The 12,706-nt window shown below is 40.9% G+C and overlaps 1 protein-coding gene across 4 annotated transcripts in view; it reads right to left on the bottom strand.

Moving 5' to 3' along the window:
• Nucleotides 1-12,706, bottom strand: part of LOC121002311 (NFX1-type zinc finger-containing protein 1-like) — a 317,735-nt gene that overhangs the window by 282,760 nt on the left and 22,269 nt on the right. For all 4 annotated transcript variants that reach the window (XM_040433711.1, XM_040433713.1, XM_040433712.1 and 1 more), the window contains exon 2: nucleotides 8,837-8,941. In XM_040433711.1, the coding sequence (XP_040289645.1) occupies nucleotides 8,837-8,897 (61 nt within the window). In that variant the 5' untranslated portion in view covers nucleotides 8,898-8,941. The remainder of the gene's footprint in view (nucleotides 1-8,836; nucleotides 8,942-12,706) is intronic.

Raw genomic sequence — 12,706 nt, 5'->3', positions numbered from 1 at the left:
AATAACTATTTTTGTAGGTATTACTATGTATTATAGAAGTAGAGAAAATGAAACTTGGAAATTTGCAAATTTTTCTAAATTTTGGGCAAATTAGATATTTTTTTACTCCATTTTACCAGTGTCATGAAGTACAATATGTGACGAAAAAACTGTCTCAGAATGGCCTGGATAAGTCAAAGTGTTTTAAAGTTATCACCACATAAAGTGACACTGGTCAGATTTGCAAAAAATGGCCTGGTTCTTAACCGCCTAACGCAGGATCGCATTCCGGAGTCAACAGCTCCAGGCAGAGTCACGCATCTAACAGCGCCTTGATAACAGCGCCTAATATACCTGCTACCTGGTCCTCTGGTGGTCCCTTTTGCTTGGATCGACCACCAGAGGACACAGGCAGCTCAGTAATAAGTAGCACCAAACACCACTACATTACACCCCCCCTGTCACTTATTAACCCCTGATCACCCCCCCTGATCACCCCATATAGACTCCCTGATCACCCCCCTGTAATTGATCACCCCCTTGTAAGGCTCCATTCAGACGTCCGTATGTTTTTTACGGATACATGGATCGGATCCGCAAAACACATACGGACGTCTGAATGGAGCCTTACAGGGGGGTGATCAATGACAGGGGGGTGATCACCCCATATAGACTCCCTGATCACCCCCCTGTCATTGATCACCCCCCTGTAAGGCTCCATTCAGACATTTTTTTGGCCCAAGTTAGCTGAAATGTATTTTTATTTATTTATTCATTTTTCATATTCCACTAACTTGTGTAAAAAAAAAAAATCTCACATGAACTCACCATACCCCTCATAGAATCCAAATGCGTAAAAATTTTTAGACATTTATATTCCAGACTTCTTCTCACGCTTTAGGGCCCCTAAAATGCCAGGGCAGTATAAATACCCCACATGTGACCCCATTTCGGAAAGAAGACACCCCAAGGTATTCCGTGAGGGGCATATTGAGTCCATGAAAGATTGAAATTTTTGTCCCAAGTTAGCAGAAAGGGAGACTTTGTGAGAAAAAAAATATATATATATCAATTTCCGCTAACTTGTGCCCAAAAAAAAAATGTCAATGAACTCGCCATGCCCCTCATTGAATACCTTGGGGTGTCTTCTTTCCAAAATGGGGTCACATGTGGGGTATTTATACTGCCCTGGCATTTTAGGGGCCCTAAAGCGTGAGAAGAAGTCTGGGATCCAAATGTCTAAAAATGCCCTCATAAAAGGAATTTGGGCCCCTTTGCGCATCTAGGCTGCAAAAAATTGTCACACATGTGGTATCTCCGTACTCAGAAGAAGTTGGGCAATGTGTTTTGGGGTGTCATTTTACATATACCCATGCTGGGTGAGATAAATATCTTGGTCAAATGCCAACTTTGTATAAAAAAAATGGGAAAAGTTGTCTTTTGCCGAGATATTTCTCTCACCCAGCATGGGTATATGTAAAAAGACACCCCAAAACACATTGCCCTACTTCTTCTGAGTACGGCGATACTAGATGTGTGACACTTTTGCAGCCTAGGTGGGCAAAGGGGCCCACATTCCAAAGAGCACCTTTTGGATTTCACAGGGCATTTTTTACAGATTTTGATTTCAAACTACTTCTCACGCATTAGGGCCCCTAAAATGCCAGGGCAGTATAACTACCCCACAAGTGACCATTTTGGAAACAAAACACCCCAAGGTATTCCGTGAGGGGCATGGCGAGTTCCTAGAATTTTTTATTTTTGTACTCAGAAGAAGTAGGGCAATGTGTTTTGGGGTGTCTTTTTACATATACCCATGCTGGGTGAGAGAAATATCTCAGCAAAAGACAACTTTTCCCATTTTTTTATACAAAGTTGACATTTGACCGAGATATTTCTCTCACCCAGCATGGGTATATGTAAAATGACACCCCAAAACACATTGCCCAACTTCTCCTGAGTACGGCAATACCACATGTGACACTTTTTTGCAGCCTAGGTGGGCAAAGCGGCCCACATTCCAAAGAGCACCTTTCGGATTTCACAGGGCATTTTTTACACATTGTGATTTCAAATGACTTCTCACACATTCGGGCCCCTAAAATGCCAGGGCAGTATAACTACCCCACAAGTGACCCCATTATGGAAAGAAGACACCCCCAGGTATTTCGTGATGGGCATAGTGAGTTCATGGAAGTTTTTATTTTTTGTCACAAGTTAGTGGAATATGAGACTTTGTAAGGCAAAAATAATAATAAATCATTTTCCGCTAACTTGTGACAAAAAATTTAAAGTTCTATGAACTCACTATGCCCATCAGCGAATACCTTAGGGTGTCTACTTTCCGAAATGGGGTCATTTGTGGGGTTTTTCTACTGTCTGGGCATTGTAGAACCTCAGGAAACATGACAGGTGCTCAGAAAGTCAGAGCTGCTTCAAAAAGCGGAAATTCACATTTTTGTACCATAGTTTGTAAACGCTATAACTTTTACCCAAACCATTTTTTTTTACCCAAACATTTATTTTTTATCAAAGACATGTAGAACAATAAATTTAGAGAAAAATTTATATATGGACATGTAGAACAATACATTTTGAGAAAAATTTATATATGGATATCGTTTTTTTAAAAAAAATTTACAGCTGAAAGTGAAAAATTTCATTTTTTGCAAAAATTTCGTTAAATTTCGATTAATAACAAAAAAAGTAAAAATGTCAGCAGCAATGAAATACCACCAAATGAAAGCTCTATTAGTGAGAAGAAAAGGAGGTAAAATTCATTTGGGTGGTAAGTTGCATGACCGAGCAATAAACGGTGAAAGTAGTGTAGTGCAGAAGTGTAAAAAGTGGCCTGGTCATTAAGGGTGTTTAAGCTAGGGGGGCTGAGGTGGTTAAGGTGAAAATGAGCCCGGTTAAGGAGTTAAGGGGACTTTAACCTATGATTTTTTTTAAGGGACGGGTCCTGTAGAGTTCACTGTTAAGGGGGCAGGCCACTGTGGAGGTCACTGTCAAGGGGGTGGGGTGCTGTGGAACTCACTGTTAAAGGGGCAGGCAGCTGTGAAGGTCAAAGTTAAGGGGGTCCCAATTTAAGGAGACGGTGCACTGTTGGGGGGGGTCAGTGTTAAGGGGTAGGGGGCTGTGGAGGTCACTGTTAAGGGGGCGGGGTACTGTAGATGTCACTGTTATAGTGGATACTGTCGATATCTTAACGACACGCAAACATTAAATTAATTATTTGATTCAATTTTTTGGTCATTACACATGTATAAATACAGAGTAACGAGATACAGTCTGCTTCTAATCAGAAGTGCAATAAAAACAGGTTATATACAGATAAGTGTAGTGTAGAAGGTAGAAATAGTTATGTACAAATAAGTTAAGTATACAGGTGTTTATATTGCTATACAGATGTACTATGGACAAATATACAGATGTACTGATGTATACATATTGTGAGGATTTGCTCTGGTAGGCAGGATAAGCGGACGCATTACAGAGGCAAAACAAGTTCGTAAATCAAAATGTCAGTGGGACGCTCCTGCTGTCTGTAAAGCCATCACGTGTTGTAACAGCAGCTGGTTTGTTTCTTGCTGCTGTTCGTTAGCCTCCATGAGAGCTTTCATTACAGCCTCCATTTTGTCACGTGACACAGGTTTGAATTTAGCTGGTTTAATCCAGGACATCCAGCCGTACCCGAAAACAAAAACATTTTGGCGTTTACGCCAGCCTCGCTGCATGTGCCCGCTCCAAGCCACCAATTGTGAGGATTTGCTCTGGTAGGCAGGGTAAGTGGACGCAGTACAGAGGCAAAAAAGTTTGCAAATCAAAATGTCAGTGTTTATTCACACAAAAGGCAAAAGAAAAACGACTCATTACAGTCTTGGTGTTAATTCACACAATGAAAAGTCCATAGAACAGTCACGTCACCTTTCTAGCCGTTTTATCCCCGGCATTCCACAGCAGGCTTTAGGGGGCCTGTTTCCCAGCGTGCGGCTCTCAACCTTCCAGCATAGCACCATGCTTCAGATCCCAAAACAGAGACTCAGCTGCTGAGCCCAGCTGCTTGTTTAAAGGACAGCCAGGTGCTGCCAAAACCCGGACCGGCACTTAAACTCCGATCCGGTATTTAATGTCACCTGGCTGGGAATCAGCCCAGCCGCCCATGTTGGGAAGAAAATTCCTGCCTTTCCAAACAAAACCCTTTGCTATGTCACAATATATACAGATGTGCTAATGTATACGTATATAACAGAGACTTATGCTATGACAGTCTCTCAAACTATAGCAGTAACCAATGTGAACATACAGTGAATATTGAGAATGAATTAGATGAAATATGCTGGATCCTTCTGCTATTAAACATAATAAATGCAGTTCAACAATACAAAACATCATAAGTGTAAAGAATGACATAAATTATAGTGCAAGGTAACCATTCAAAGTGCAAAGTAGTGAGTTGATAGCATTGCAAAGTAGCAATAGGAGCAAATGTTAATTAACCCCTTAGGGACACAGCCTTATTTCACCTTAAGGACCAGGCCATTTTTTGCAAATCTGACCAGTCTCACTTTAAGTGGTGATAACTTTAAAACGCTTTGACTTATCCAGGCCATTCTGAGATTGTTTTTTCATCACATATTGTACTTCATGACACTGGTAAAATGAAGTCAAAAAATTATTATTTTTTGCATAAAAAAATACCTAATTTACCAAAAATTAGCAAATTTCAAAGTTTCAGTTTCTCTACTTCTGTAATACATAGTAATTCCCCTAAAAATTGTGATGACTTTACATTCCCCATATGTCTACTTCATGTTTGAATTATTTGGGGAATGATATTTTATTTTTTGGGGATGTTACAAGGCTTAGAAGTTTAGAAGCAAATCTTGAAATTTTTCAGAAATTTACAAAAAAAAAATTTTTTAGGGACCACTACAGCTCTGAACTCACTTTGCAGGGCTTACATAATAGAAACCACCCAAAAATGACCCCATTCTATAAACTACACCCCTCAAGGTATTCAAAACTGATTTTACTTTGTTAACCCTTTAGGTGTTGCACAAGAGTTACTGGCAAATGGGGATGAAATTTGAGAATTTCATTTTTTTTGCCTAATTTTCCAATTTAACCCATTTTTTCCACTAACAAAGCAAGGGTTAACAGCCAAACAAGACTGTATCTTTATTGCCCGGACTCTGCCGTTTACAGAAACACCCCATATGTGGCCGTAAACTACTGTACGGGCACACGGCAGGGCGCAGAAGGAAAGGAATGCCATATGGTTTTTGGAAGGCAGATTTTGCTGGACTGTTTTTTTTGACACCATGTCTTATTTGAAGCCCCCCTGATGAACCCCTAGAGTAGAAACTCCATAAAATTGACCCCATCTAAGAAACTACACCCCTCAAGTTATTCAAAACTGATTTTACAAACTTTGTTAACCCTTTAAGTGTTGCACAAGATTTAATGGAAAATAGAGATACAATTTCAAAATTTCACTTTTTTGGCAGATTTTCCATTTTAATATTTTTTTTCCAGTTACAAAGCAAGGGTTAACAGCCAAACCAAACTCATTATTTATGGACCCGATTTTGTAGTTTACAGAAACACCCCATATGTGGTTGTAAACTGCTGTACGGGCACACGGCAGGGCGCAGAAGGAAAGGAATGCCATACGGTTTTTGGAAGGCAGATTTTGCTGGACTGTTTTTTTTTGACACCATGTCCCATTTGAAGCCCCCCTGATGCACCCCTAGAGTAGAAACTCCAAAAAAGTGACCCCATTTTAGAAACTACGGGATAGGGTGGCAGTTTTGTTGGTACTAGTTTAGGGTACATATGATTTTTGGTTGCTCTATATTACACTTTTTGTGCGGCAAGGTAACAAGAAATAGCTTTTTTGACACCTTTTTTTGTTTTGTTATTTACAACATTCATCTGACAGGTTAGATAATGTGGTAATTTTATAGAGCAGGTTGTCACGGACGCGGCGATACCTAATATGTATACAATTTATGTAAGTTTTCAATGATTTAATTTTTAAAACAAAAAAAAGTTTTAGTGTCTCCATAGTCTAAGAGCCATAATTTTTTCAGTTTTTGGGCGATTATCTTGAGTAGGGTCTAATTTTTTGCGGGATAAGATGACAGTTTTATTGGCACTATTTTGGGGTGCAAATGACTTTTTGCTCGCTTGCTATTACACTTTTTGTGCCGTAAGATGACAAAAAATGGCTTTTTTTACACCGTTTTTATTTTTATTTTTTTACGGTGGTCATCTGAGGGGTTAGGTCATGTGATATTTTTATAGAGCCGGTTGATACGGACGTGGCGATACCTAATATGTATACTTTTTTTTTTTTATGTAAGTTTTACACAATGATTTCATTTTTGAAACCAAAAAAATAATGTTTTAGTGTTTCCATAGTCTAAGAGCCATAGTTTTTTCAGTTTTTGGGCGATTATCTTGGGTAGGGCATGATTTTTGCGGGTTGAGATGACGGTTTTATTGTTACAATTTTGGCGTACATGCGACTTTTTTGATCACTTTTATTACCTTTTTTGGGAAGTAAGGTGGGCAAAATTTCAATTTCATCATAGTTTTTTATTTTTTATTTTTATGGCGTTCACCTTTTGGGTAAAGTAACATGACCGTTTTATAGATCAGGTCGTTACGGACGCGGCGATACCAAACATGTGTAGGGAATTTTATTTTTTTCATTTTTAATCAGTGATAAATGTGTCTTTTGACTTTTACTTTTTCACTTTTTTTCACTTTTTTTTGACCCAGACCCACTTGGTTCTTGAAGATCCAGTGGGTCTGATGTCTGTATAATACAGTATAGTACAATATATAGTGTACTGTACTGTATTTTACTTACACTTTGTCTGAACAGATCTATGCCTTTAGCACAGATCTGTTCAGCACCATGGACAGCAGGATGCCTGAGAAAGCGTCCTGTTGCCATGGGAACCTTCCCCGTCTGCTCAGTAGTGGCCAGAACTGCGCAGACGGGGAAGGGTAAGGAGGGGGGCTGACTGGGGGCTCTCTCCCTCTCCATCAGGGGGCTGCAAAGGCACAGCAGCCCCCCCTGATGGGAGAGGGAGGGAGCTCCCTGAGCTGTTAACTTTTTCCATACAGCGGTCCGTACAGACCGCGGTATGGAAAGGGTTAGACGGCTGACATCGCATCACAGATGTCAGCCGTTTATACCAGGGTGTCAGCAATGTGCTGACACCCTGGTATACCCACTGTACACCAACGATTATTCAAGGGGAGGCGGGCGGGGGATCGCCTCCCGCCTCCCGCAACGCCTGCAATCCTCCCCCTGCACCTCCCGCCACCATAAAATCATTCGGGGGTGCAGGGGGGGTTGAATAAAACTATATTTTAGGTCGGGAGCCGCGGAGATCAGAAACTGCTGAAAGCGCAACAAACCGCAGGTCTGAAATGACCTGCGGTTTGTTGCGATCGCCGACATGGGGGGGTCAAGGGACCCCCCCGCGCATTTAGCCGAGGTGCCTGCTCAATGATTTGAGCAGGCACCTTGTTCCGATCACAGCCGGCCGGGCGGCAGTGATCGGAACAACACATGACGTACCGGTACGTCATGTGTCCTTAAGTACCAGGACAAGTACCAGGACATCATGACGTACCGGTACGTCATGTGTCCTGAAGAGGTTAACGTCCATACTCCACAGTACCCTTGCTCCAAGGCACTACATTAGAGCTAGAGGATATGTTTATTGGGGAAAATTATACAATTGAAAGGAGGCCTTGGCTGCTTCTAGCCTGGATACAAGATGAAATAAGGTTGGCCATGGAGGCATACAAGTTCCATTTGGTATCCTGAAGTACATTTGCTCACAGATGTTGCCACTGGACCTGTAGATCCTGCACATTTGTAGGTTGTTGAATCCCAGCATTCCAGCTAGTCCCATAAATTATCAATTGGCGATAAATCTGGTGAATGGGTAGGCCATGGAAGTGTTGCAGTCAGGTGGAGACATTCCTGGGCAACCCTTGATGTGTGGGCAAGCATTATCCTGCTGAAAAAAGCCCTGCCACGAGAGACAACACATGTGGTTGCAGGATGTCTTACACATATTGCTGTCACTTGTATCACTACATGGGGCATCTGACTGTCATATGTGATGGCTTCCCAGATCATCACAAGTGGCAGTTGGGGCAATGTGTCGCCTCAGTAAAGGCGGGATTAAAGCTCTTACCACAAGGCTTTTATACTCAAAACCGACCATTGTGAGATCTCAAACAGAAACACGAATTCAATAAAAACAATATGGTACCAGTATGCAGCAATCTAGGCTTCTCATATAATGGGCACTGTGACCCCAAATTTCTTTCTGCTAAGTGGCTGAAAATGGTCCGGGCAGAGACAAGAGCATGTAATAAAGGTGCCAACTGTGTCTGGGTGGTGAATAGCGAAACGGTGGAAGCTTCTCGTACTGGTGGTCTGTCTGGGAAATCCAGAGCCTGTTTACTGTGTGTATGCCCTCATGTAAACACCAACACCTAACATCTACTTTAGAATGGCCTAGATGCCAGGCAGATTACCTAAATGACAATCGTGCTTCTCTCTTACCAATGATGCGCCCCCTCTCAAAGTCTGTCAACTGGGCAAAATGTCTTTGAGTATGTCATAGAGACATGTGCAGTTAACAATCTCTTACCAAGAGGTACACTATCCAAAAGTTGCCTCTGAGAGGCTTTTTATAGGGCAATGCGAGAAGCACTTTTAAACCCTCTTGTGGCAAGACCCAGGGTCTAATCAGAATACACTTTTATATACAAATACATAAACAGTACATAAATATCCATTATAAAGATTATTACTCACCTATGTTTGTTCTGTAGTTGCTGTTTTGTTTATTAACTCTATGCGTCCGGTGACTGTCCATTGTTAATTTTGTGAGTGAAGTTTTCACTTTTTTTTATTCAATTTCTGTGGAAAGTGAACATCCAAAGTTATCAATTAGAAAGATTTAAAAAAAAACTCTTAATGGGGTTTTATTCATAGTTTTTTATTTGCTCGGAATGTTTTTTTTCTTTTATGAACTTAGCCATATGGAAGAGTGTGAAAGCCGCTGTGGAAGAGCAGCTCCTACTTTAATGGACCTAAACTGTCCATATCATCTGCATGCTACAGTTTCTTTCCAAGAGAAATGTCTGCCCAGACAAATCTTCTTTTGGGAAAATGAGCTGTTTACTGTGGGTGTTAGTGCCTGAAAGCAGTTGTCTCTAAGGAAATCATTTATCATAATAAATAAGAGCAAAGCTTGAATAAACACTAAGGGGGTCGTTTATCAAACTGGTGTAAAGTTTGACAGCTCCTTTGGAAAATAAAAGGTGGAATCTGATATGCCCACATAAGGCTACTTTCACACCTGCGTTAGGTGCGGATCCGTCTGGTATCTGCACAGACGGATCCGCACCTATAATGCAAACGCTTGTATCCGTTCAGAACGGATCCATTTGCATTACCATGAAAAAAAATAATAATAATAATAATCATGATAATGCAAACGGATCCAATTTGACTTACACTGAAAGTCAATGGGAGGCGGATGCGTTTTCAATTGCACCATATTGTGTCAGTGAAAAAAGGATCCATCCCCATTGATTTACATTGTAAGTCAGGACGGATCCGTTTGGCTCCGCATCGCCAGGCGGACATCAAAACGCTGCAAGCAGCGTTTTGGTGTCCGCCTCCAGAGCGGAATGGAGGCTGAACGGAGGCAAACTGATGCATTCTGAACGGATCCTTATCCATTCAGAATGCATTGGGGCTAAACTGATCCGTTTTGGACCGCTTGTGAGATCCTTGAAACGGATCTCACAGGCAGACCCTGAAACGCCAGTGTGAAAGTAGCCTGAGACACATCTAATAGTCACACATACAGTACAGTGCGCTGTATGATTCATTATTGTAGCTGATATTTATTTTGTTTGGGCGTTGTATGACAAGGTGCTTTGCCTCGTCATCATTTACTTTGGCAAAAATAGAAACTCTTAAGATAATATAAAAAAAGGAAAATGATAATGAAACATAAAACTAAATTTTCTATGCTTTAGCATGAATTAAACTGACTGAACAGCCAAAACTGGCCTTGTTGCCTATTGCAATCAATAAGAGCTCAGCTTTAATTTAGTAAATTACCGTGAAAGTCGCACTCCCTGATTTTTTTTGCTATGAGCAGCAATAAAGCCCTATGTATGTCACTCAGGGCAGATTACAGAGTAATCTGGGTAACCTCCCCGGACTCAAGTTTCCTGGTGGGGCCCGTAGAAGACCTTCTTATAATAGGACCTATTGAGAAAAGACTGATGGGCAAGCCCAGAGTTTCTTCTTTCAGCTTAGTAGTTGGATAGTAGCATTAGCCATCACCAGCACAGTCAGCCAATCAGCAGCTGTTATATGCTCATGACGTCTAAATGCTCGGGTTCCACATGCCTGGGAAAAGAGTATCACCAGCCACTATGCAATTACATCTTACTTGTTAGGCTTACATGAGTAAGGATGTGGGGAATAGTGATAGATAAGATAGTACCCTGGAGCAAGGGAACTTTTGCCTGTGGACATTTCTGTACATTTACCCTTATTGCTACTATACAAAACGATCTACTCACTGCTTTATTGCTCTTTAACCACCTCAGCCCCCCTAGCTTAAACACCCTTAATGACCAGGCCATTTTTTACACTTCTGCACTACGCTAATTTCACCGTTTATTGCTCGGTCATGCAACTTACCACCCAAATGAATTTTACCTCCTTTTCTTCTCACTAATAGAGCTTTCATTTGGTGGTATTTCATTGCTGCTGACATTTTTACTTTTTTTGTTATTAATCGAAATTTAACGATTTTTTTTGCAAAAAAATGTCATTTTTCACTTTCAGTTGTAAAATTTTGCAAAAAAAACGACATCCATATATAAATGTTTCTCAAAATTTTTTGTTCTACATGTCTTTGATAAAAAAAAAATGTTTGGGTAAAAAAAAATGGTTTGGGTAAAAGTTATAGCGTTTACAAACTATGGTACAAAAATGTGAATTTCCGCTTTTTGAAGCAGCTCTGACTTTCTGAGCACCTATCATGTTTCCTGAGGTTCTACAATGCCCAGACAGTAGAAAACCCCCACAAATGACGACCCCATTTCGGAAAGTAGACACCCTAAGGTATTCGCTGATGGGCATAGTGAGTTCATAGAACTTTTTATTTTTTGTCACAAGTTAGCGGAAAATTATGATTATTTTTTTTTTTCTTACAAAGTCTCATATTCCACTAACTTGTGACAAAAAATAAAAACTTCCATGAACTCACTATGCCCATCACGAAATACCTTGGGGTGTCTTCTTTCCAAAATGGGGTCACTTGTGGGGTAGTTATACTGCCCTGGCATTTTAGGGGCCCAAATGCGTGCAAAGTAGTTTGAAATCAAAATCTGGAAAAAATGGCCGGTGAAATCCGAAAGGTGCTCTTTGGAATGTGGGCCCCTTTGCCCACCTAGGCTGCAAAAAAGTGTCACACATGTGGTATTGCCGTACTCAGGAGAAGTTGGGCAATGTTTTTTGGGGTGTCATTTTACATATACCCATGCTGGGTGAGAGAAATATCTTGGCAAAAGACAACTTTTCCCATTTTTTTATACAAAGTTGGCATTTGACTAAGATATTTATCTCACGCAGCATGGGTATATGTAAAATGACACCCCAAAACACATTGCCCAACTTCTCCTGAGTACGGCAATACCACATGTGTGACACTTTTCTCCAGCCAAGGTGGGCAAAGGGGCCCACATTCCAAAGAGCACCTTTAGGATTTCACAGGTCATTTTTTACACATTTTGATTTCAAACTACTTACCACAGATTAGGGCCCCTAGAATGCCAGGGCAGTATAACTACCCCACAAGTGACCCCATTTTGGAAAGAAGACACCCCAAGGTATTCTGTGAGGGGCATGGCGAGTTCCTAGAATTTTTTATTTTTTGTCACAAGTTAGCGGAAAATGATGATTTTAATATTTTTTTTTTCTCACAAAGTCTCATATTCCACTAACTTGTGACAAAAAATAAAAACTTCCATGAACTCACTATGCCCATCACGAAATACCTGGGGGTGTCTTTTTTCCAAAATGGGGTCACTTGTGGGGTAGTTATACTGCCCTGGCATTTTAGGGGCCCGAATGCGTGAGAAGTAGTTTGAAATCAAAATCTGTAAAAAATGGCCGGTGAAATCTGAAAGGTGCTCTTTGGAATGTGGGCCCCTTTGCCCACCTAGGCTGCAAAAAAGTGTCACACATCTGGTATTGCTGTACTCAGGAGAAGTTGGGCAATGTGTTTTGGGGTGTCATTTTACATATACCCATGCTGGATGAGAGAAATATCTCGGCAAAAGACAACTTTTCCCATTTTTTATACAAAGTTGCCATTTGACCAAGATATTTATCTCACCCAGCATGGGTATATGTAAAATGACACCCCAAAACACATTGCCCAACTTCTCCTGAGTACGGCGATACCAGATGTGTGACACTTTTTTGCAGCCTAGATGCGCAAAGGGGCCCGCATTCCTTTTATGAGGGCATTTTTAGACATTTGGATCCCAGACTTCTTCTCACGCTTTAGGGCCCCTAAAATGCTAGGGCAGTATAAATACCCCACATGTGACCCCATTTTGGAAAGAAGACACCCCAAGGTATTCAATGAGG

Source organism: Bufo bufo, chromosome 5 (genome assembly GCF_905171765.1).
Source record: "Bufo bufo chromosome 5, aBufBuf1.1, whole genome shotgun sequence".
NCBI classification, from domain to species: Eukaryota; Metazoa; Chordata; class Amphibia; order Anura; family Bufonidae; genus Bufo; species Bufo bufo.
The sequence above is the reverse complement of the archived record's forward strand: the minus strand, read 5'-3'. Positions and strand labels throughout refer to the sequence as shown.